We start from the raw sequence: 26,595 nt of genomic DNA, 5'->3' as shown, positions 1-26,595 counted from the left end.
TTGCCTAAAAAAATTATCAATTAACTAGATATATTGATATAAGAGTCCTTAGGTTGCCTTCTAGGTTTAGTGATTTTGATTTGTCTTGTTTATCTTTTAGTGGGTGTTTGATAATTAAGATAGGAATGAACCTAAGACATGTAGGGAGACTATGAATTCTAAAAATAAAACTCAATGGTTAAAAACTATAAAAGAGGAAATGGATTCATTATAAGATAATAACATTTGATGTTTAATCTTTAAACATCCTAATTGTTCTTTTATTTATTGTAAATGGGTTTATAAAGTTAAAAACAAAAAGATAGTGAAATTAGGTTTAAGGTAAGATTAGTAGCCAAATGTTTTAGTCAAAAAGAGAGAATATATTATAATGAAATTTTTGCTCCTGTTGTCAAATTTACCACCGTTAAAGTTATGTTAGCTTTAGTTGCATTTTATGATTGAGAATTAAAACAATTAAATGTTAAAACACACTTTCTTACATTGTGAATTAAATGAAAAAATTTATTTAAAACAATTTATATGAAACAATCTGAAGGTTTTGTTGATAAAAACAAAATACATATTTGTTTGTTAAATAAATCGTTGTATAGTTTAAAGTTCTCTGGACAATGGAATATCAAATTTGATAATTTTATAAAAAATTTTGAATTTACTATAAGCAAATTTGACTATTTTTTGTATTTTAAAAATATTAAAAACCAACCAATTTTTCTTCTCATTTATATAAATGATATATTGATTATTAGTTCATGTTGAAAACTAATTGATCAAGTGACTAAATGTTTATGTAATAATTTTGACATTTAATTGTTGGGTGATGTCAATGTGATTTTAAGCATGAGTATCATTAGAGAGAAAAAAAATTCAAATTATTTTTGAACCAATTCAACTATACTTAAAAAATTATTTAAAAAATTTCTATGAGGTTATGCTAAATCAATATTTGTTCATATGACTTTTAGTTTTGTGCTAAGTAAAAAACAATATTCAAAGTCTGAATTGTGAACATTGGCATACTTTAAAATGGCTCTTTATATACTTAATTGACACTCTACTCTATTGTTTTCCAAACACACACACACCAAATCGATTCTACATCTTCTCTTCTATTTTGTCACGCCTCAATAATTCTTCATGCTTCAAAAAAATAAAGTGTTGAGTATAAATCAAACTATCCCTCTTGTCTACAACCAAAACTCTTTACAGGTGATTCAAAACCACTTGTTTATCTAGCCTACGTCAATCTCACAAGTACAAACTCGGTTTCTCGGTTGTATTGTAAAAAAGGAATCGGTATATCAACTAAATACATTGGGAGTGTTTTCTTATATTCAGAGTATATCAAACTCACTTTGCTCATATATTCGTTAGCAGAACAAATCATTGCTGAAAATTAATTAACAATTCTCTGGTCGTAAAGAAACATATTTATCTTCAGCGGCAACTGCAAGGAAAAACTTCCAAACTTGCCGCAAATCTCCAACGCTACAACATCGAACATAACCGCTCCTGAATCAACAAAATCGCATCATTCAAAACCTCCACTGCATCGAACTCGAGCGTTGAGCCCACATGCGAAGATTCACACGCTTTGATAAGTCTTAACAATCCAAGCCTGTTCCTGTATCATCCAATCTCGACAGTCAAATAATTGTAATCCAAAGAGTAAACAGCCAGCCAGATTCGAAACTTTAGCCCGAATTCCCATAGTTAAGTCTGATCAAAGCTCCAGTCATTCTGGAAATGGAGACGAGGATAGAGACCTCAGCACTGGATAGCCAGAGGACATACAAAAAACGACACGACACAACTTACGGAGGAGAATGTGGCGGTGGGGAGTTTAAACAACTGCAGATTGGAACTCCGAAAGCGCTAGCAGCGCCATTCTTACAGACATATCCAATCTACAGTTCCAAACAGGGAGTCGGAGACGAACAATCGTGCTCCCTACCCTACCCTGCACTTCTCCTCCAACAATTTTCTCCCATGCACACTGGAGGAATAGGAACCGGAGAGAATCATGGAAGAACCAGATCAACCAATCATTAAAGTCGCTTTTCATAAACGGAGCAAATACCCCAAAACCGTGCTTACACAAATCTTCAATTCTCACAAGAAAAACACATAATTTAAAATAGTACAACAGTATATGGAACAAACCTTGCTACTACTTCACAACAAAACAAAACAATGGCAGCAATTATTACTTGCAACAACATATATATATATATATATATATAGTACATAAGAGAGAAAGCACATACTAGGCAAAAAACCGAGAATCTCCTTCGCCGTCGAGCCTTAATTCAGTTCCGGGATCGGATGATGGACCTCAGCCGATTGTACATGTCCGAGCAGGCGAGGGAGAAATCTGACAGTACTCGGAATAGGTCAGGCAAGCTGGTTTTGAGGCTCATGAGGGATTTGTCTCTGACTTGAATGCATTGCTTCTGGTAGGCTTCCTCGTCCTGCTCCAAGTTATGCTTCGCCATTTCGACTGCTTGCTGCTTCTCGTTGATGAGTTCTTTGTCATGAGCCCTGTCCGGATCCAGCTCGTCTGGAGGCGTTCTCTTCTGCATGTACTTATTGTACCAATTCTCGAATTCTCGGGTCTTTCTGATGAGCTCCTTCCGGGATTCTGTACATCTGTTTCTGTAATCCATTTCCTCTTTCTGGTACTGCCATATCGTCTTGATTATGGCCGCAAAGTTGCTTATGGTTGCTTTTGCTGGCTCGTCTGGGAGTTTCTCAAGATACTCGTTCCAGGCGAGCAGTAGCCGCTGTATCGGTGGGTTTTGGGATCTTCCGGGTGATGAGACTTTCTCTTTCCAGTTTGTGTCGATGGGAACGAGGTTTAGCTTCAGCCAATGGTTGAGCATTCGGACGTATTCCTTTTGTTGGCTCATGAGCTCACTGAAATTGTTGTGCCACTCCTGGACGACACCGCCTAGCTGGCGTGTACGCTCGTGGTGGTGGTCGGATGTTTCTTTCGGAGCCTGTGATATGTCGAGGGAGCGCAAATTTTGAACGATCCTGGTTTGGCTCTCGTGGTGAGTTCTCATCGTCTCCCACATTGCAGCCATCCTGCATGACCAATCCCATTTATAGCAAAGAACAGATAAATAGACAGAGGTCGCGGTCAAAGCAGAACGAAAGACTCACCCATCGACAAGAGCAACAAGTTTTGGATACAGTTGTTCATCACGGAGACGATTGATTTCGGAAACAGTGGAATCCATGGACTGCATGTCAACAATGTATCTTGTATGAAGATGGCTCACCGATGCTTTCATTCTCTCCAATGCTTCCGTATTAGTACCACGTTTCTTTAACTTGTTTAGGGAGGCGACCTTTTTCTGATATTCAAGTTTCATCTGCTCGCCCGTCTGTTAAGGACAAAATAAAAACTTAAAACAAATAGATAACGAACAAGAATTACTACAAAAGCATTGTGTCATCTCAGCATGAATAATTTGTCGAGAACAATAAGTAACAGCCAAGACTTTGTATTATATTTCCATAACAAAACATATCCCGATTTTAGCGCCAATAATTAATGCACAAACATTGTGTTCAAGATTAACACGATCTCCTAAATTTTTAATTTCATTAATTGAACTATGCCACATGGATCACATGTCACCATTGAGTATTATTCCTCATAAGCAAGACCTCAAATCAGTTTGTCCATTCACTTTCTTAATAAGTAAAGCTGACTGGATACCTCACACATTCAATGTTCAACAGAAGCATGATAATGCAACTAATTCAAAAGTCACGAAAAGCGTAAGCTACTAAACTGAATGCAACCATAAAGTTGAAAGCAGGATGCCAATCTTCACTACATTAAATACAACCATGTGCAGCACCTAAAAACTTGGTTACCTTTAGAAAAATTAAACTGAGTTACCTAAGTAGATGAAATTAAAAACTTCTCACATTCAATTTTCAGCTGAAAATTTATGATGGTACAGGTAGCTCGAAAGGATATGAGGAATCTAAGCTGGCTGCAGTGATAAAGTTAAATTGATGAAGCCAATCTTCACTGAAGTAAATATGGTCAGTGCAGAACCTAAAGAAGTGATTACCTTAGATCAGTTAAACAAAGTTACTGGAAAAAACCACATGCCAATCTTTTCAAGAAAATCAAAGTGTGGCCACTGATGAGGAATATTACGACAATCCAACTCCCATCATAATTAACAAGGAAAACAGATCAGTTGTTTTAAACTTTTAATGAGCCAACATCAAAACAGAATGGCTACAAAGATAGAAATATGATGATATACCTTCACTTCATCGTAAAGCTTTTTCTCCCACGCCAGCATTTTGTCCAACACCGTTGCATGAGTTTCATTCTCCTCCGAATCAAAGTCATCCACCCCATCATCAAGGTTTTGCTGGAAACCTCTGAAGGACCTATTCCACGTAATGACTCGCATTACCCTTTCTGAATGATTAATGTGCCCTGCCAACAAATGACATATTAGTTAACATGTGCTTGAGTAAATAATCAGTTATTTATCTTCAACAATCAACACACAATAATCTCAAGTCTCAAGTTTGTTGGTGCTTCATCATTCCAAGCATGAATGTCCATATAGAAATTGCTACAAGCAAGTTCACCGACATAGTAAAACCAGTTTGCACCTCTTTTATCTGCAAAATTCGAATGATAATGCAAGCGAGTTGCCTCAAGCATTCGAGAAACGTCGTGAGCGCTCTCTGAAGCACTAAGAAAACAATTGTCGAGCTCAATAAATATTTGCATCAAATTCATATTATTTCCCGCTCCCTTCCTTTTCTCCTCAGGTGGAACATCTGGTTTCACCCTTTTGGGAACCTTCCCTGTACCAGGAATTGCAACTTCGGCTGGCAACGGGGGCGGTGGCAGTATTTCACTTACAGGCTCAACAATATCTGGAACAACCTCTACTTTCTCAGTTTTCTTCGCCTCCCTTTCTCTTGCCCTGTGCCTCTCTTCCATCATCTTCCGTTCCATCTCCTCTCTTTCAATACTATTCTCCTCCGGTGCTAATGTAGGCCCCGGCATGTTCCCCAGGAAGAAATAATCCCACATGCCTTTATCGTCATGAGGAGGCGGCGGTGGATGATTCTGCTGCTGGTGATCGAGACCACGGCGATCAGGTTTGTGTGGCGGATGCAAGGGTTCGTCCGGTATGACCTCCGAGGATGACGCGCCGCCTCTCCTGCCCCTGGACTTACTGCTACGCCGTTTTAAGCTATGGATACTTTCTCCATCAACATCCTCTTCGTTTTCCTCCTCAATTATTGGATCGGAGTGTAGGTTATCAGGTCGAGGGATGGAAATTTCAGGCATGGTGGCGGAGCGCTGGAGGGGGGTAGGAGGGTCAGCGAAGGTCGTTGGAGGAGGAGGTGGATGGAAAATTTCGTTGAGACGAGGTGGAGGCAGAGGAGCGCCGACTCCAATGGTGGAGGATTGCACGGAGGAGACGCCGGAGGGAGGGTAAACAGCCTCGCCTTGGGAGAAATCGCTGAGCGCGGCGCCGGTGTTCTTCAACGACATGGCGTAGCCGGAGTGCGCTGCGGCGAACTTGTTCCTCGCCGTCACCGCCCGCTCCATGTGCTGCTTCCGCTCCTTGCACCGATTCACCGTCTCCTCGTTCTCGATCTTCGATTGCGTGCACCCCATTGCGATTAGATTCACCGGAAGGCAGAATCACAATCTAGGGTTTGGGTTTGGGGGAGCTTAGATCACGAAATTGGCTTTTCCTCATCAGTAAAAAGGAAATCCAACACTCCCTCTGCGGTGACTACTGACTGCTTCTAGCGAAGAGAATCGCCATGGAACTGATGAAACGACGACGTTTGACTCTCTCTCTCTCTCTCCTCTCTCGACACAACCGTAGAAAAGTAGCCAAGGTAGAAATTGCGCAGGAGAAAAAGCAGATTCGAACTGTGCCGAATAAATCAGCAACGCTTTACCTAAGCTTGGCGAATATATGCCCAATCCGCGCGGGTTTCCCGGCGCCGCTCCAAGACGGCGGTGGCGACGACGACGACCCTTCCTGCGGTCAGATGAAACTATTCATCTCATTAGACCGGGGTTGAATTATCGTTCCCAACATTTACGCTGTCAATAGTAGAGGTGTGTGACTCTTTGTACGTTATTTCTTAAGTTGTTTTCATCGTAAATTAAAAAAATAGTCTCTGTTTGTTCTATTACAAATTTTCATAAATATATTTTTTCTTAGAGTCAATCAAATTTGGTCTCAATCGAATTTATTTTTTTTATTTTTGGTCTTATTCAAAAATAATTATTAAAATTAATCTCTTAAAAAAAAAAATTATCAATTTTGGTCTGATCATTAAAATTTAAACGGAATAAGCTGGGATGGCATAACGAAAGCCGATGTAACAAGTGATATGGAACAAACACAGACTATAAGACGACCATGTTATTTCAATTAAATATTATTTCACTATATTTATACAACACACATGTTTAAATTAAAGCAATAATTGCAAATTAACATCAGAAAGAGGCTGCTGCTGCATAACATACTCAATCCTACTTGGACGAGACTGGATTCATGCATCTAAATGTGTGCCATCAATACTGCATCAACAATTAATGTTCTGGGAAAACAATCAGGTCTTCAAAATGGAAGCAAATGACAACCCGTTTGGAGCATTGGAACAAGTTGAAGAATCAGTTTTTTATTCCAGTCATTTACTTCCAATGTCCCAGTTCTTTATGGCTAATGAATACCCAAATAAGGATTTTAAATTCATCAGCTAGAACTCAATGTTCTTTTAGAAGAACAGTTTTACTGTATGGCTCTTGAGGAAGCCAAACCTATTTTTTGTAATATATCTTTTATGGAAGGTTCAAATTTACAAGATTGTAGTGTACTTATTAATCAGTTTTATTTAAACCAGCTTTTGAAAAATGTAGAAAAAATAAAAAAGACTCATGATGTTCATTTCCAAGAATATGAGCAGTTTTGTTGGCCTGATTTATTAGAGAAAACAGAGCCAGCTTTTTCAGCACAAGATCATTTGCTGGAATTTAACTTAGGAATTGACTTGGTTCCAAAAATAATCAAGATGAGTGGTTACTTGTTTGAAGAGCAACAAAAATTGATGCTCGACTTTATAAGAAAGAATATTGATTGTTTAGCTTGGGATTATTCAGAAATGTCTGGTTTAGAGCGAAGTCTGATAGAACATCGATTGCCCGTTAAAAAGAGTTTTAAGCCTTATAAGCAATCTCCAAGATGTATGAGTCCTGATTTGATGTCTCAGATCAAAGAAGAAATTCAGAAGCTTCTTAAAGTAGGTTTCATCCGACCTTGCCATTATGCAGATTGGTTGGTCAATATTGTGCCAGTGGTTAAAAAGAATGGTAAGATCGGGATATGCATCGATTTTAGAGATCTTAATATGGCCACTCCTAAAGATGAGTATATGATGCCTATGACTGACATGCTAATTGACTCAGCAGCAGGACACAAAATTCTCAGTTTGATGGATGGTTATGTAGGATATAACCAAATCTTTTTGGCAGAATAAGACATTCACAAGATAGCATTTAGATGTCCAGGAGCTTTAGGTATTTATGAGTGGGCAGTTATGCCTTTTGCTTTGAAAAATGTTGGGGCGACTTATCAGAGGGCCATGAATTCAATTTTTCATGATCTCATTGGTAAATCTATAGAAGTGTACATTGATGATGTTATCGTCAAATCCTCCAGTTTTGAGGAACATTTGAGGGATCTTAAAAATGCCTTCAGTCTGATGAAGAAGTACAAGTTGAAGATGAACCCGACTAAGTGTGCTTTCGGTATCTCAGCCGGGAGCTTCTTGGGATTTTTGGTTCATGAAAGGGCATTGAGATCGATGCTAATAAAGCCAAAGCAATTCTTGCTAGCCGACCACCGAAGACGGTTAAGGAAATACAAAGTCTTTTGGGGAAGGTAAATTATCTTAGACGGTTCATCTCCAATGCTGCTGGCAAGGTCAGACCAATCACTAAATTATTGAAGGTAGGGGGGAGCGTCGTTGAGTGGGGACCAGACCAACAGACAGCTTTAGAAGCTATAAAGCAAGCATTGGCTCAACCACCTGTGTTGATGCCTCCCAAGGAAGGTCGGCCCCTTAAACTTTATCTGGGAAATACATATGAAGTGGTCAGTTGTTTATTGGCACAAGATGGAGATGATGGAAAGGAAAGGGCAGTTTATTATTTTGAGCAAGACTCTCACAGGACCAGAATTAAATTATACCATGCCAGAAAAAATGTGTTATTCATTGGTGTTTGCATGCACCAAACTTGAACATTATATGTTGCCCAGAAGAATTAAGGTTATTTCAAAGATTGATCTCATCAAGTTAATTTTGCAAAGACCTACTATGCAGGGCATGCTTATGAAGTGGGCCATTAAATTAGCACATTTTGATTTATATCATTCCCCTTTGAGGGCGGTGAAAGGCCAAACAATAGCAGATTTTTTGGCAGACTTCTCTGGTTGTGAGCAGGAACCGACTGGGTGTATATCTTATGTAAGTACCCGAAATTGGTTAATATTTTTTTATGGTTCTACTTCAGGAGATAGGTCGGGTGAAGGTGTTCTGTTGGAAGGACCGGACGGTCAAATGGTCAAATTGCAGTTGCAATTAGAAGCCATGACCCATAATTCAGCAGAATATGAGGCTTTAATCTTGGGATTGGAAGCTTTAATAGCCAGGAAAGTTCAGTCGGTTATCATAAAAGGGGATTCTCAGTTGGTAATTAACCAAGTAAACAAATAATATGTTTGCAATTATCCTCATCTACGCAGATACAGGGATGTGGTAGGTCGGTTGCTATCAAAGATCTCCGAAGTGATAATTGAGTTCATCCCTAGAAAGAAAAATCAACTTGCGGATGAATTAGCTCAAAAAGCTTGCAAGGGAATCCCAAAAGATATATGTGCAGAGGTCGGCCCTGAGACAGAGACGGGAACCGACTGGAGGACAAAACTTGTCATGTATCTACAAGATCCAAGAGCAAATGTACCGATTGGAATTCGACTGAAAGCTTTGCGATTCCAATTGGTAGAAGGAATACTATATAAAAGGACATTCGAGGGATTACTACTGAAATATTTGGGGTCCAAACAGGCTTTGGAGGTGATGACAGAAGTACACAGTGGGATCTGTGGAGCTCATCGGGCAGGTTTGAATATGAGATGGGCTATTCATCGGTTGGGTTTCTTTTGCCCAAAGATTTTCGAAGATTGCATACAATTCGGCAAAGGTTGTCAAGAATGCCAGAGGCATGGGCAGTTGAATCACTTGTCAGTCACAGAGTTACAAACTATGGTAAAACCATGGCCCTTTAAATCTTGGGCTTTGGATATCATTGGTAAAATTCATCCCCCCTCGTCCAAAAATCATTGTTTTATTTTGGTTGCAACAGATTATTTCACCAAATGGGTGGAGGCAATCGCTTTGAAAAATGTGGATGAAAAAGAGGTGATAGATTTTGTGTTGAATCAGATCATATATAGGTATGGTATTCCTTATTCAGTAACAACCAACCAAGGTCTGGTCTTTACTGGGGAGAAGTATTTAAGCTTCTTGGCAGAGTTTGGTATTCGTCTGAATCATTCTTCGCGTTATTATCCACAAGCTAATGGGCAGGCAGAAGCCGCTAACAAGATCATTATTGGGATTATTATAAATCAAGAAGGTAAAAGGGTACACGACTGTATTAATGCTAAATATCCGAAAAGGTATTTTCCTGCCTTTTCAGATAACAAGAAAGCATGAAACAATAATTTTATTCAGAACTCGTTTGCCAAGGGTTCGGAACTAACAAGGTTCATTCATTATCAGATGTTGAGTCGTGCAGGGGATTACTTTCTTCTGAGTCAGAATCTTCATTCCAGTGATTAGGGATTAATTCTGGTTCTTCATCAATAAGTTCCTCTAAGCTAGGTCGGTACTTCTCCTATTGATCTTGCATCTTCTCAAGATCATAGTCGGTGCGAGCTTTCATGTCTGTCACGGCTTGGCGTTCACGGTCAACAAGAGTGCGTAACCTGGAAAAGACTGCGCGCTGATTGGAGAATGTATGATCCCAGCCAAGGTCTGGGAGTATGGCTGTCACATGGTGTTCAATCAAATCCATATGATGGTCAATGTCGGGAAGACGATTTTGTATATCCCGAAGGGTTTCATATCCCTCAAGCACATTTTCCATCAGGCGAATAACACGATGAATGGTTTTTCTGCCTCGTTTGGAAAATCTGAATTTGAAATCCAATTGTTTGAGTATGTATAACAAGTCTTCGGCATGGCCTCCACTGGGTGATTACCCACGAAGAAAGATTAAATAACACCTTGTCAATTGTTTACAGGAACATGAGGACGGTTGGGTGGCATTTCAATATTTATTAGCAGACGTGCTCAAGGTCCAATTTGTGGTTAAACGTTTGGTCGTTGATTGGCAATGATTGCAGGTGTTTATAAGGGAGACTAATTAGATTGGTTCCCTGGAGGGTCGGAGTTTTGGGAAGTGATCCTTAACAATAGGATAAAAATTTATTTACCAAGTCAAATTTTCCAATAAGTTTATAGAAGAGATCCTAAAGCAATTTTAATCTGGGACCATTTATCTTATGTCTTGGAGAGTCGACTGTTATTGGCAGCCGACTGGTATTGCCTTATAAGTTGGGATCGGGCGTGAATCTTCAGGTCTTGGTCCAGGTCAGCTGCATTTTTCTTGTACTGATCAATCAGGCGATGCTCGTCGCTTATATGGCCTTCGAGGACAGATTTTTCTTGATGAAGTGCTCTCAGTTCTGCCTCCTTTTGTTGGATTGATTCTTCTATTTGTGCTTTGGCGTTAGAGAGGCCTTCTAGTCTTCCAGTCGCTTGTTGAATGGATTCTTTGGTTTAGTCAAGGAAGCTTCCAGATTTATTTGATCCAAGTCGGGTAAGGGCGTTTCAGTTGTCAGAAGTTGAGTGAACAAGATTTCATTTCGAAGTTCAGACAGTCGTTTCATCAGTTGGTGAAGAATGGGGGCGGCAGCTGATTCTGAAGGAACTTGAAATAAGAGACCACCAATAGCTTGAAGAAGACCGTAAAGTAAGTCTGATACCAGGTCGGGGAAAGGTTGATCAACAGCCTGCGCGATTATAGTTCAGGCGTCCGTCGGAATTGAGACAGCTGACAAAAGGGCTAGATCAGGACATCCCTGGAAAAATGGATGTTTATTTCAGATTACATGAAGCACAAATATTGAGAATTAATTTTGGAAGTTTTACTTACTTTTGGACGGATCGTGGTCACGGAAGGCGTCATGAGCGTTATAGATCTGGAAGGTTGGGCGGTTGGTATTGCGATGGCCGACTCGTCCGCTGCTTCAAATGGACGCTGTGATATTGATCTGGGTCCCTGAATGATAGAGATATAGTGTATTAAAAAGATTACGTAAACACTAGCTTGTAATTTAAAAGAGAGAATCTCAGGTGTCTACCAGATTAACAGAGGTCTCTGAATCAGAAGAGGGGATTTCTTGTAACTCTTGTAAAAGACCCCTCCGTTGAACAGGTGCAGGTGCTTCTTCTTGTCTGTCTGCTCCTGGAGGAGGGTTTGCTGCTCTTGGGTCGGCAGCTCTCAGGTCGGCTACCTCCAGGTCAGCTGCCCCGAAGTCGGCTGCTCCTTGGTCGGGCGCATCTAGGGCTGCCGCAGCTGCTTCGTCGGGAGCGATTTGAACGGCCGCATCAGAGACATTTCTGTCTTTTGAAGCGACCACATCAGAGGCGACTGCAATAGAGGCAGATGCAGGCGTGGCCATTGGCGCCATATTAGGCAGAGATGGGTCTGAAGTGACATAAGGTAATCTACCCATCTCTGAAGCAGTCGCCTCACTGTGGGATGAGACCCTTGTTGTTGCCAGTTCAGCTAGTGAAGGCGTTTTCTTTGAGGCCCGGTGTTTGGTCGGGGGTTCAGGTTCGTGAAGTTGGTCGGTTGGTGGCTCTGCTGATTTGTTTGGGTTTGAAGCAGGTTGGACGGTCGCCCTGGCCGAAGTCGGACTTGAATATGAAAATAAGGATTAATAACATGGTAAGGAAAGAATCAGGTTAAGTTGAGAATATGAGAATATACCTGGACGAGGTCGGGTCTTTACGGGGGCCCGACCTGATGGGTGGTCTGTCAATGTCGGTTGATTGTTTCCAGAGAAGGGAATAGCTTGAGTCTGAGAAACTCTTCTTTTCCTCTGTGGAGTGCCCGATCCAGTGCCCTGAGTGATTAATTTCCTTCGGGTGTTAGTTAGTTGAGTCGCCCCTAATATCAGCGCAGGCTGGGGTAAAAGGATGCCTAACAGGAGATCTTTGTCAAGAGCAATTAAGGCCCAGGTGATCGACCACCATTCGCGAAAGGTTTCAATTGAAGCAGGAGAAGTTCTGAAAGGAATGTAGGAGTTGGAAGTTATTTAATTGGTAAGCTGGGATACATAAGGGGCGATCAATTCAGGAATGACTCTCCCATCTGGACTTTGAATTATTAAATGTGGATGGGCGATAGGACCAGGCAAGCCTTGTTGGCATCCGAATTGGCGTGCCAAAAACTGAGGCAGATAGCTAAAGGTATAAAACGCTTTGTGACCTTTCTTATCAATTTTCTTACTGACAAATAAGGACCTGGGCTTAAGAGCAGCATCCCAGGAGAAAGAATAAGTGGGATGAGGAAGTGGGTCTGGTTCGGACAAAGGTGAAGATACAGGGAATGGCCAAAACAGGCCAGGCACATAACCGATATACCTTCTATGTATGTGAAAACGGGAGTTATTACAATCATCGGCTAGAATGGCAGTTATGATAGGGTCGGATGCTTGGAGGTTGTTGCGACCTAAACAAAGTCGGTTAAGGGCTATTCCTAGAGATTTGTCAGGTGGTGGTGCAACAGGGGGGTGGCCGAGTTGAAACGCTTCAGGGAAATAAAGACGGAACCACAATTCCAAAAACCAAAAAGGGCCTGATGCGGCAGTATCTAATTTTTTACCATCTTTATCTGTAAGACGGGTGCTAACCCTGGAGAGTCCTTCAAAGAGATTGGCAAGGAAGAGAGTGCCCAACGAAAAGAAACGACCTGAAGCTATATGTATGGCTATATTAAGGTGAGAAGGAAGGACACACTTCGAAGGGGAAAGTATGACATACTTACAGAGCCAAAAGAGCAGGAAGGTTGTATGCTCCCGGTCGGTCACAGGGGTCCCGTCTGCTCCTTGCTGGTCGTTTAAAAATTTGGTCCAGCCCTATTCTTTAACGCCAACCAACGACCAGCCCAAATGGTTTGCATTGGGCTCTTGCCCATCTAGGGCACCCATTACAAGGTCTTCTCCCACAATTGGCAGATGTGCGATCATGGCCACATCCATGAGTGTAGGGCCGATGGAAGCTGTTGGAAGAAATAAGGCGCACATCTCAGGGTGCCAAAACGCTGCCATTGCTAAAAGAACCTTCTTATGTAAATGACATGGGAGTGTAGACAGAAGTATGGCTTGGTCGATTTGTTGATTTTTCCATTGATCCTGGAAGTGTTATGCTACCCTTTTGTACCAGGTGCGGTAGGGATCTTTGGAGTCCGTCAGATGAGTTTTGATGCTATCATGGAGGCGGATAGCATTGTAGTTGGGATTGTTGATAGCCAGTAGATTTCCTGCCTCCAAGACCTCTCTCATTCGATTATAGTCTTCAAGGGTAGTGCAGTATGGGCGGATGGTTGGAGTAAGCATTTTCGTCGCCACAAAAGCTGTTTCGGGGACTGATCCGTCGAAGGGAAGTGCATGTATGTATTGATTCGCCATGATTCTGGAGTTGCAAAGATTGAGAAACGATGAAGGCTGATAATGAGGGTGCAGAGTTTGGTGGCACATAATGTGTTGCAGTAACTGATCACAGTTGCAGAGACGGTTCCGCAAAAGAGGTATAGTGGTATATATATTGCAAACTTCCAAACGGCGATTGAGGAATGGCATTTGAAAGTCCGATGGCAGCGGGCAAGTTGTTACGTATGAAATTTATAATTAGTTTAAAAAGCCCAAGTTAGAAGAAAAATTGGGCCTATAATTGGGTTTGTTGGACTGATGAAGGGGTGTTTCGAGAAAATCGGGTGAAATAGACGTATAAGTCTGTAGGTCGGACAGTTTATAAGTCGGACAGTTTGCAGGTCGGGAGGTCTGCAGGTCGGGTGGTCCATAAGGCGGAAAGTCTGCGAGTCGGACGGTTTACAAGTCGGATGGTTTGCAGGTCGGTTGGTCAGTGGGTCGGATGATGTGCAAGTCGGGAGGTTTGCGGCTGGACCAATAAGTCGGAAGGTTTGAAGTCGGATCAATAAGTCGGGTGGTCTGCAAGTCGGGAGGTTCGCGGCTAGACCAACAAGGAGGAAGGTTTGCGGTCGGTCCAAAAAGTCGGAAGGTTTGCGGCTGGACTAATAAGTCGGAAGGTTTGTGGTCGGACCAACAAGGCGGAAGGTTTGCGGTCGGTCCAAAGAGTCGGAAGGTTTGCGGTTGGATAGGCAAGTCGGTTGTTGTGGAGGTTGGATAATGCTGAGAGCGAGTGAGAGTAATAGTTCGGTCGGCTGAGGGCACGTGTTAGCAGAAAGGGAGTTGGCAGGCGGTTGAAAAGAGTCGTTGTAACTGTTCGGGCGACGGTTCCAAGTACCGTTTCTGAGGAATATTTAAGGATTAGGATTTGTAACTTACAGGGCATCTTCAATCATCTTCAAACGACGACAAAGTCAGTGATTCAGGGATCATCATTTAAATTTCCAGTATTATACTTTCCAGTTTATTTTCTGTACCATACAGTGTTTAGAGATTCCTAATCTCAGGCGCTAAATATATCAAATTCGAAGATAATTTCCTATTTTCGGATTTTACTTTTTATTGTTGAAAAAATACATCAACATAAGTGACACGAGGTTACATCTTATATAATACTAAAAGAATCAATATAACGAGAATACAATAGTTAATTTTCGTATACTTAAATTTGAAAACTTTAAAAATACATAAATAATTTTACTATAATAATTTCACTATATATATTGATGGCAAAACAATAATCCCTTTGTATGCACAAATAAAAAACAAAATAGATTCGACAAATTTTTACATGAAAAATTTTCAAGATAAAGAGAAAAACTACAGATCGTCTAAACCAAAGAATAAATCCACTATAATCAAATTGAGTATAAGAGTTCTTTAAAAATGAATATAAATACGCCTTAATTATTATTTGATCAACTAATGAAAACTACAAATTTAAGAAGAACCAAGATTAATAAAACAAACTTAAAAAAATTGTCACATTCTATAAATTTTTGGTCGAATCACAGAACCCCAATCGAAAATCCCACCGTTTGATCGAAAAAATAACGAATCACAAACATTTACTGAAAATTTCAGCTTGATCCGACGATTAACGAAGTGAAAATAACAGTTTTTTTTTCATATGCGCAATCTTTGACAGAAATCTCATTTGTATTTTTGTTGTAGACGATTTTGGCTTGATTATTTGGCTTAATTTTTTTAATTATGATAACAAAACCCGTAATGTTTGATTATATGGTTTTTCTATAAATTGGATTTATTCTTCACATAAGAATAGAAATCAATCTAGCTCAATAGAATTATAACATACTATAATCTATCCACTTTTTTGTAACAAATTTTAATTATATAAAATAATTGTATAAAAATTCAAATTTATTAATATATTAAAAAAAAAATTCAAATCTAAAATATTAATTAAATAAAATTTTAAATTTAAATTTAAATCTATATTAATTAAAATTTATATTACTTTTCTCTACAACGTATGTATAAAATACTAATTTAATACGTGTGCAAAAATCATATATAAAATTTACTAATGAACGGATAAAATAAATAATAACACTTAATATATAAATATATTGAAAATCCAAATAAATGATTTTTCCTATAAATATATGAAAATAATAATGAAACTTAATTTAATAAGAGCACACTATCACTATCTACTATTGTATAATATCTTAAACTATATATTTGGTGACCGAAACTATTCCGCCGCGTCTTGGTTTTCTAGTTTTGGTTTTCTAGTTTTTGAGGGTTTCGATTTTTAGTTAGATTTGAATAGTAAAAAAATTGAATTAAAATTGTTGTATAATGTGATATAAATAGGTGTTGATGTGATATTTTGAATGTAAAATTTATTTTTAATATAATATAAAAATTAAAAAATAGATATTTAATTTAATATTTAAAAAAAAAATAATTTTAGTGAATAGTAAAATTTTGAGAGAATTTCTCAAACGAATACACCCTTATTATTCTTTTTAAATTTTTATATTGTGAGACCCACCGTTTGATAATAATAATTATAGTTAGAATTATTATAATTAATTTGATTTGATTTTTCCTTTAATAATCAATTTTATTTTCTATTTTAATATTGTGGTCCCATCATTTTTACTTAATATATATAATTCTATTTTATTTTATTTTTCAAAATGAACATATTAAATTATAATATTATTTTATTATTTTTATGTAAAATATTATTAATAATTTTAAAGTAAAAATTAATATATAATTAAAATAAATATAAAATATATATTTAAATATTTTACAAATAATATCTTAATAAAAAAAAATATAATATAGACATTATGTTATATATAATAAATTTTATATAGTACATATAAATAAAATATTTTTTATAATTAATATAAATTAAAAATTTTTGAATGAATCATTCCTAATGTATGATATTATATATTATAAAATTTATTAAGTTGATTTATATTACAATCCGTGTCTCACATATGACTTTTTTTTTTTTTTTTTTGTTATAATAAGTGTACAATCATTTAGCACTCTTAATTTAATAACACTAATATCTTGTGTTCGCTATTTATTAAAATTTTTTTTTTTTGTTATAATAAGTGTACAATCATTTAGCACTCTTAATTTAATAACACTAATATCTTGTGTTCGCTATTTATTAAAACATGATTTTCTTTCATTAGGCCATTATCATTTGGTAATTGGATTATAAAGTGACAAAATTATTGTAAACGAAGTAGTTGCATAGATACTACGTTTATACTAATGTGGATGCTCAATAAAAGAACGCGTCATAAAATGGTAGCTGAATATACAGACCCACTCAATATCTATAAATATATATGTGAAGACATTCGTGAATGGAACATTCATTTTCAATAAAACATTATAAATTTACTCTAATATCTCTCTCTTGTTTCTTGTACTTGATATACATATATATGTATACATATATTTATATACCTACCATTTTGCATCCAATATATATATCACACACACGTTAATATATATATATATATATATTATACTTACCATTATATTATATTATTATTACATAACACGTTATCAGTTTGAAGGTTCTTGCCTATTTTATTTTTGATAAGTTTTATTTCTATACTATCTATATTATCTATTTTCTAAACTATGGAAAATCTTACAAAATTTTCTTTTAAACCTCTGTCTCTCACCGGCAATAATTTTCTGACTTGGTCCCTGGATGTAGAAATGCATCTAGTTTCTATGGGCCTTGTTCATACAATTGTCAGTGAAAATACGACTACAAGCCAAGATCGGGTTAAGGCTATTATTTTCATTCGTCATCATTTGGACATCCCTCTACAGTCTGAATATTTGACGGTAAAAAATCCAATAGATTTGTAGAATGAATTGAGGGAGAGATTTGGGCACTTGAAATATATCACTCTCCCCAAAGCCCGACATGATTGGCTTAACCTGCGGTTGCAAGATTTTAAAGCTGTTACAGTGTACAACTCTGCTATCCATTAGATTACATCTCAGTTAAAACTCTGCGGAGAAAATGTTACTGAGAATGATAAATTGGAAAAGACTCACTCTACCTTCCATGCTTCTAATGTTGTGCTACAACAGCAGTATCGTGAAAAAAACTTTCAAAATTACTCACAGTTCATTGCATGTCTTTTATTAGTTGAGCAAAATAATGAGTTATTGATGAAAAATCATTATTCCCGGCCCACTGGTTCCAGTCCGTTCCCTAAGCAAACGTGACATTTTCTGAACGAGGCAGAGGACGTGGTAGAGGCCGTGGACGTGGTCGCGTTCGTGAGAGTCAACGCGGTCGATATACCCCTTACAATCACTGCGGTTTTGACATTAACAAGAAGCAGAGTAAATCCCAATATGGGGATATAGCCGAAAAGGCTAAATAGGGAAAGAGACAAATCGGCATTTGTAATCGATGTGGCATTGAAGGTCATTGGGCCAATACTTGTAGAACAGCCAAACACCTAGCCAATTTTTATCAAGCCTCACTGCAGAAAAAGGGAAAAGAGGTCGAGACTAATCACATTGATAGCGATGATGACCCTGATGATGATCTTCTGGATTACAACACCACGCATCTGGATATAGCGTATTTTGTCGTAGATCTAGCAAACCCCCAGTGATAGACATATTATGTCATTTTATTAACATTTTGTAATGCATTTTGTAATATTTATATTTGTCTTTATTAATACTGCGTTTATTTATATTTGAAGGTTAAATGGATGCAAATCAAAATGATGCAAATATGTGTTTCATTGACAGACATATTATGTCATGATATAGCGTATTTTGTCGTAGATCTAGCAAACCCCCAGTGATAGACATATTATGTCATTTTATATTTTGTAATATATAAATTAGCGCATACTACATTTTGTAATGCATTTTGTAATATTTATATTTGCCTTTATTAATACTGCGTTTATTTATATTTGAAGGTTAAATGGATGCAAATCAAAATGATGCAAATATGTGTTTCATTGACAGTGCAACGACACAAACTATATTGAAATACGAAAAATATTTCTCCCATTTGAAAAGGGAAAATATGAATGTCAATACAATAAGTGGTAGTGCAAAATTAATTGAAGGCTCTGGAGAAGCCATTATATTTCTCTCCGCGGGGACGAAAATTGTGATACAGTATGCATTGTTGGCCACTAAAGCTTGAAGAAATTTTCTTAGCTTTCAGGACATTCGGAAAAATAGTTATCACATTGAAACTATGAGTGATACCAATGGTGAATTTTTATTGATCACCAATATCATTGATAAAAAGAAATGCATCATTGAGAGATTACCCTCACTCTCTACTGGCTTATATTATGCCAGATTAGGTGTTGTTGAAACACACCTCACGGTAGATCAAAAAGCTACCGATTTTCAAATATGGCATGATCGCCTTGGGCATCCTGGCAGTATAACCTGTGTTGAACTCAAATGAGTTAACATGTGTTGCCTGCACTCAGGGAAAATTGATAACCAGAATCGCCAGCTAAAGTATATATTGAATCACCTACATTTTTGGAAAGAATACACGGGGATATATGTAGACCAATAGACCCACCGTATGGGCTGTTTAAATATTTTATGGTGCTCATTGATGCATCTACCCGATGCTCACATGTATGTTTATTATCTACTTGCAATATGGCATTTGCGAGATTGCTTGCCAAAATTATTTAATTACGGGCATAATTCCCCGATAATCCAATTAAGACTATACGTCTGGATAATGCTGGTACTCATCGAATACATTTGATGATTATTGCATGTCGATTGGAATTAATGTAGAGCACCAGTTGCTCATGTTCATACACAAAATGGTCTGGCAGAATCACTTATTAAAAGATTGCAATTGGTTTCTAGACTATTACTGATGAGGTTTATGTTGCCCGTTTCAGCTTGGGGGCATGCAATCTTACATGTAGGAACACTTATAAGAATGAGGCCGACAAGCTATCATAGCTATTCCCCGATGCAATTAGTATTTGGTCACGAACCAAATATATCTCATCTATGTATTTTTGTGTGTGCTGTTTATGTTCTAATTCCACCCCCCCCAAATGTACAAAAATAGGCCCTCAACGTAGATTGAGCATTTATGTCGGATATGAATCGCCGTCAATTATAAAATATCTTAGACCTATGATGGGTGATTTATTCACTGTAAGATTTGCAGATTGTCATTTTGATGAATCATATTTTCCGACATTAGGGGGAGACAGAAATGAACCGAAAAGGGATATTAATTGGAAAATCCCATTGAATTTTTGTGATCCTTGTACAAAGCAGTGTGGACTAGAAGTTCAACGCATTATATATTTGCAAAATATTTCAAATCAGTTACCGAATGCTTTCAATGACTCGAGCAAAGTCACTCGATCATATATCCAAGTTGTTAATGCTCCGGCTAAATTAATTGTCCTTGATGGACAAAATGGAAGTGCTAATGAATCAGTGACACGCTTAAAGCGTGGTAGACCACTCGGTTCCAAAGACAAACATCCTCGAAAGAAAAGAGGAATGAATGGTGATAATCATGAAAATATCAGGAATGACATTGATAAACCTCAATCTAATGAGGAAGTCAACCCTGAAATAATTGCTCCAGAAGAGCACGATCTGGAAGAACATGATGAGATTATTGAAAACTCAATCAACTATGTTACTTCAAGAAAATGTTGGAACCGTAAAGAGGCAATTATCGATAATACCTTCGCATACAGTTTAACACTTGATATAATGGAAAAAAATGAGGATCCAAAGCCAAAATCGGTTCATGAATGTCGGCAAAGAAATGACTGGCCAAAATGGAAAAATGCGATTCAATTAAAGCTTGACTCATTAAACAAAAGAGAAGTCTTCGGACTAATTGTTCAAACACCAGATGGGATAAAACCAGTTGGATACAAATGGGTGGTTGTACGAAAAAGAAATGAGCATAATGAAATGGTGAGATATAAAGCCCGTCTTGTAGCTCAGGGATTCTCACAAAGACCTGGAGTAGATTTTGATGAAACATACTCTCCAGTTGTCGATGGAATAACATTTTGATACCTTGTAAGCCTAGCAGTGCGAGAAAAGCTCGATATGCTTCTTTTAGACGTAGTTACTGCATATCTTTATGGCTCCTTGGATACTGATATCTATATGAAGGTTCATGAGGGATTCAATATGCCTGAAGCATACAAATTAAACCCAAGGGAATCATATTCAATCAAATTGAAAAAGTCATTGTATGGACTTAAACAATCAGGGCGAATGTGGTATAACCGTATGAGTGAGTGTTTAATTAAAAAAAGGTTATACTAATGATCGAATATGCCCATGCATCTTTATAAAGAAAAATTGATCAAATTTTGTCATTATTGTTATATATGTTGATGATCTCAATTTAATTGGAACTCCTGAAGAGATCCAAACTGCAGTTGAATATCTAAAGAAAGAATTTGAGATCAAAGATTTTGGAAAGACAAAATATTGTCTGGGATTATAAGTGGATCATGTAAACAATGAAATATTTATCTATCAATCCACATATACCCAGAAGGTATTAAAATAATTTTATATGGATAAATCTCACTCTCTGAGTACAACAATGGTGGTCAGATCCCTTGATCCCAATAAAGATCTATTTAGGCCAAGATAAGAAAATGAAGAAAATACTTGGCCCCGAGGTACCATATATCAGTGCTATTAGCGCATTAATGTACCTAGCAAATTGTCCTGGCCAGATATATCTTTTTAGTAAATCTACTGGCCAGGTTTAGCGCATCCCCCACAAAGCGCCATTGGAATGGTATCAAGCACATTTTTCGTTATCTTCAGGGAACTCATGACCTCGGTTTATTTTATTTGAGTGAATCTTGAAATGAATTAATTGGTTATGCTGATGCTGGTTATCTGTCTGATTCACACAAAGCAAAATCTCAAACTGGCTATTTATTTACCTGTGGTGGAACTGCAATATCTTTGAGATATGCTAAACAAACAATAACAACAACTTCTTCAAACCATGCTGAGGTTTTAGCAATTCACGAAGCCAGTCGTGAATGTGTTTGGTTGAGGTCTATGACTCACCATATTCAGAAAAATTGTGGCTTGATTTCTGATAATGTATTACCTCCTACAATATAATTTGAAGATAATGCAGCTTGTATAGCTCAATTAAATGGAGGATATCTTAAAGGCGATCGGACAAAGCACATATCTCCGAAGTTCTTTTTCCCTCACGATCTTCAGAAAAGTGGTGAAATTGATGTGAAACAAATTCGATCTTCTGAAAATTTTGTAGACTTATTCACGAAGGCACTACCGACTGCAATATTCAACAAATTGATACAGAAAATTGGAATGCATCGGCTGAAAGATATCAAATAAAGTTCAAAAGAGGGGGAACACATTAATACAAAAATGATGCAATTTTTTTCCTTCACTATGATTTTTTCCCACTAGGTTTTTTTATAGTAAGATTTTAACGAGGCACATTCTTTGTACAAAAGCATCCAAGGGGGAGTGTTACGAAATACATACGTAGTTACACGAAGCAACTACGTAGCATATATGTCTGCTTTTCCTTCCTATTGAAGTTTCTTGCCTATAAATACGACGATGAAATGTTTAATAAATTGATAATTTGCATTCAATTCTCCCATCCTTGCTTTAAACATTTGCATATATTATTGTATTATATATATACATATTGCCTTATAAATACTTGATATATATATAAATATACTTACTAATGTTATATTATATTATTATTATATAACATTGCATATTTTAAATTTGATTTTTTTTAAATTTTTTTATTAAAAATATAAAAAAAATATATTCATACGTAAGTCGTAACTAAAATTAATTTTTATTAACAAGATATTGTTACGAATTCTCGTCCCATAATAAAAGCCTATTGTTTTGTAGTAAAATCGTAAAGATATTATAGATTTGTTAAATAATTTCTTTCTTGTCTTTTTACTCTAGCATCATTCTTTGATTTATGTTGCTTTTTCTAATAGTCTTGAATTCGTTTAACTCCATTGTTGGAGTTTGTAACTTTATTTTTTCTTATGTCATATTGTATACTAGCTGCTGTTAGAAAATAATAATAATAATAATAATAATAAAGTTTAATACTCTTATTTTGGACTTTAACACGAAGTTAGTAGAAGAAGAATACACTATTTACCTTTGTTCTTGTAGAAGCCGCTGAAATATAAATGTAGTCTCTTTTCTTTCATTTGGTAGATTTTGCTGCAAACTAACCTAAATTCACCGATGATTCTCATAATATGGAATGAATAATATGTATCATGTTAAGCATTATATACTAATGGTACATATGAATATTACTGCTATTAGAGAAATAAAAAGTCACTATGAGAAAAAAATGTGTCGCTTTGATCAATGGTAGTTGAAGGGTAAGAACACGCATTATGGGCTTTGATGCATATTGATCTCTGCTGATACGTTTTCTAACGTGTAAAAAACCATTGAGATGCCATTGAGATTCAAAAGAAGAATCATTCACACAATGGTTTTCTTTAATTTTTTTCACCATTTTTTTTTCTAAATCAACAAACACAACATGAAGATGACAAGCACGGTGGTGGTGGGACGGCGAGCAGTGAAGTAGTATTTTTGTAAGTAACAGGAATTTCTATTTAGGGAAAGAGAAAGAAACCATCGGAAAGGTTTCGCGTCAGCAACGGTGGGGCGACGGACGAGCGCGTCGGCGGCCGACAATGGAAGAGTAACATAATTCTATCTAGGGAAAGAGGTAGAGGACGGAGGGAGAGGGAAAGAAATCCGTCGGGACGGCTTTGCCTGCACCAAGTTGTGCCGGAGGGAGGAGAATGCATCAACGAATTGAAAAGAGTCTTCTGCAAACGTGTCATTGTAAGCGCTCTAAAAGGCGCTGCAATGTAATAATTAGACTACAATTTTTTACATCAATAATATATATTAATACGATATTTTGTGAATATAAAAAATCAAAAAAATAATTAATTTACCATTTGGACCGGGCATAGTACGGCTCCTATTAGTATATATATCACATTGTGAAATCTAAATAGAATTGTGTTATTTAATAAATCGTTCTTCCTAATCAAATCAAACATATATAGGTTGTTTTTTTTTTTTTTTTACTTTATTTTAATTTAAAGAGATGTGGCCATATTTATTTATTATGTGTATTTTTTTAATTGTTGATTTATATATATATATATATATATGCATAACATTACCAAATTTTTGTGAATTTGCTTCGGTAAAATTTGTTAGGAAAATAAACTAAATTATAGACAAAATTTTTAAAGTTTTGGAATTACCATTGAAATGGTCTATGAAGATAATTTCTTTTTGTCATTCAACTAGACTTGAAAATTCCGTGAGAAAAAAAGTATCAGAGATTTCGAGGCTAAATCCGAACCTATCGAATGGACGGCGTGTGAGTATACAATGTTGGATTTAAAATCCAATAGTGGATTAAATATAATTATTTGGGCTATCAGTCATGTTAAGTCTACATTAACTGATCTATTAATTTATTAAGTTTAAATGTATTTAGTAAATGCGGGCCTCCTATGTGCAGAAACCCGGTAACTTATTAATTGGGTGATGAGACCAATTAATAATAAGTGATATAAATTAGCGTTGTGATCCCAGGTCCAGACGAAACACCCATTACTTTTCATGTCTCATTGTGAGAGTAGCGGCAGAAGATTTAGCGGTTTTCTCAGGAGGAGTTACATCATAGACTCGAAGACACAAAATCCTCCATCAATTTGTAGATCTTAATCCTATTACGCTAAAGGACTAAGGTTAATTTTTTTTTTTTTTATCTCAATTATTTCAACACCATAGAGGACTTAGGGTTTAATTTCTATCGGACTTTTCGAAACAATTTTCAAATGTTTTTTTTTTTAAAGAAAATAATACAAAATTTCACTCGCACGAGAATGTTCAAGAGATTTTGGCGAAAAATAATCCAAAATTGGCGAATCCGCCCATGACCGCGATGAACCAACGGACCGGCAGTAATTTTTTCTGGCGACAGACAGAATGTCGCCTCCGAAACAATTCCCGAGACCAAATTCTTTTTTTTCTAATAGTGTGAGATAAAATATTTACTATATATATATATATATTAAGAATTATAATTTATTTTTTGCAAAATTTTAAGAGATTTGTATTTTTATCAGATTGGGATCATAAATACAATTCTAATTCTACTATTTTTCTAATTGTTGTTATATATATTTGAATAGTGTTTGCTTAAAATATATTCTTTATATCCTGTCATAATATATAAATTTATTTTAAACGTCGTGTTAAAAAATAATAATATTTTAATTAAAATGAGTAGTTAAAGTAGCATAAACATAATTTACTTGGATATTTATGTAAAATGATGCGATAATAATTATTAAAAAGAGAAAAATATACATTAACGTGAGACGAATCAAAATAGAATATGTATACGTTAAGACGGGACGGAGGGAGTACAATTATAAAAATATTTTTATTAATTAATTATGAAATAATTTAATCAATAGATTTCATCTATCAGTATCATGATATAATTTTTCTTTTTTCGTTTTTTCATTTACCCCTATTTATACTTATAAAAAAAGTGTAACTAAAATATTTTTATTAATTGTTATGTATAAACCATATATAATAATTATACATAGTATTAATTGTTTGTTTGAAATAATATTATATAGGAAGTCGTTCATTAAGTACATGCACCTAATAATAAGGATGACAATATTTTTAGAGATGACTTGATAGTTTAGGGATGGGTCACGGGTGCTATTCCAGCTGAGAATGGTAGCTGGTAGGGTTTAGTGATGTATTATTACTATATTAATTTTTTATTATACTACTTTTAAAATTATTCGCAATAACAACATTTAATAAAAAACGCAATATTATAATATAATAAGAATTATAATAAATTTTGCCACAATTGTTTTTAAACATATATATTTTTATATTAAATAATTATATTTTTTCAATATAACCTAATATTTTATAACGTGCAGGATAGACGAAGACATTCAATTAGAAGGTGTGGGTTAATTTTGAAAAATTTCTTCCAAGAAGGCACGACATGTGGATCATTCAACTTTTTTTTCTTACTCTTACTTTTTGTACTATTAATATTGTAATAATTTTTTTGTTGTACGGATCGAGAGGAAGATATTTTTGATAGAATATTGTTTGCTTTTAACCCGGTACCTTGAATGTAATTTTGGTAAGCAAATTCTGACCACAAATTCTTTACTAACAAAATAATAAATGTAATAACCCAACAAATAGGGTAGCTGGTAAAGGGCATGGAATTACCTGTCCGGAAGGCCTGCCTGTCGTCCTGTCCATCCTATGGGAGGGCGACGTTTGGCAATGCTTTTTTATTTAATTTTAAACAAAATTCTTTATTTTGCATTTTAGTCCGTCATCCTTCTTTCTCTGCACGTTCCCATAATTACAACTTTGGTTCTTTCTTTTTTTTTCATCTATGATATTCTGCTTTACATTATTAAGCTTATTTCTCATCCAACATTTATCATCGATTCGCACTCGTTGGTTCTTGTCTTCATATTTATTTTTTCTGGCGCTCTCGAATTTCACGGTCGTCCCAGCCTGATTTTTCTTTTGTCAATCTTCAAATACTCAGCTATCGTTT

At 36.3% G+C, this 26,595-nt stretch overlaps 1 protein-coding gene across 1 annotated transcript; it reads right to left on the bottom strand.

The window, feature by feature from the left end:
• Positions 1-2,037: 2,037 nt before the first annotated feature.
• On the bottom strand, positions 2,038-6,133 carry LOC127248940 (protein ROLLING AND ERECT LEAF 2-like). Its single transcript, XM_051271539.1, has 4 exons — positions 4,654-6,133; positions 4,293-4,471; positions 3,166-3,389; positions 2,038-3,087 (listed from the first exon to the last, which is right to left on the bottom strand). The coding sequence occupies exons 1-4, from the start codon at positions 5,675-5,677 to the stop codon at positions 2,310-2,312; spliced, it is 2,205 nt and encodes a 734-aa protein (XP_051127496.1). The 5' UTR covers positions 5,678-6,133; the 3' UTR covers positions 2,038-2,309.
• Positions 6,134-26,595: the final 20,462 nt, after the last annotated feature.

The sequence above is a fragment of the Andrographis paniculata genome, unplaced genomic scaffold (assembly GCF_009805555.1).
Source record: "Andrographis paniculata isolate CXL003 unplaced genomic scaffold, ASM980555v1 Contig11END, whole genome shotgun sequence".
Classification (NCBI taxonomy): Eukaryota; Viridiplantae; Streptophyta; class Magnoliopsida; order Lamiales; family Acanthaceae; genus Andrographis; species Andrographis paniculata.
The sequence above is the reverse complement of the archived record's forward strand: the minus strand, read 5'-3'. Positions and strand labels throughout refer to the sequence as shown.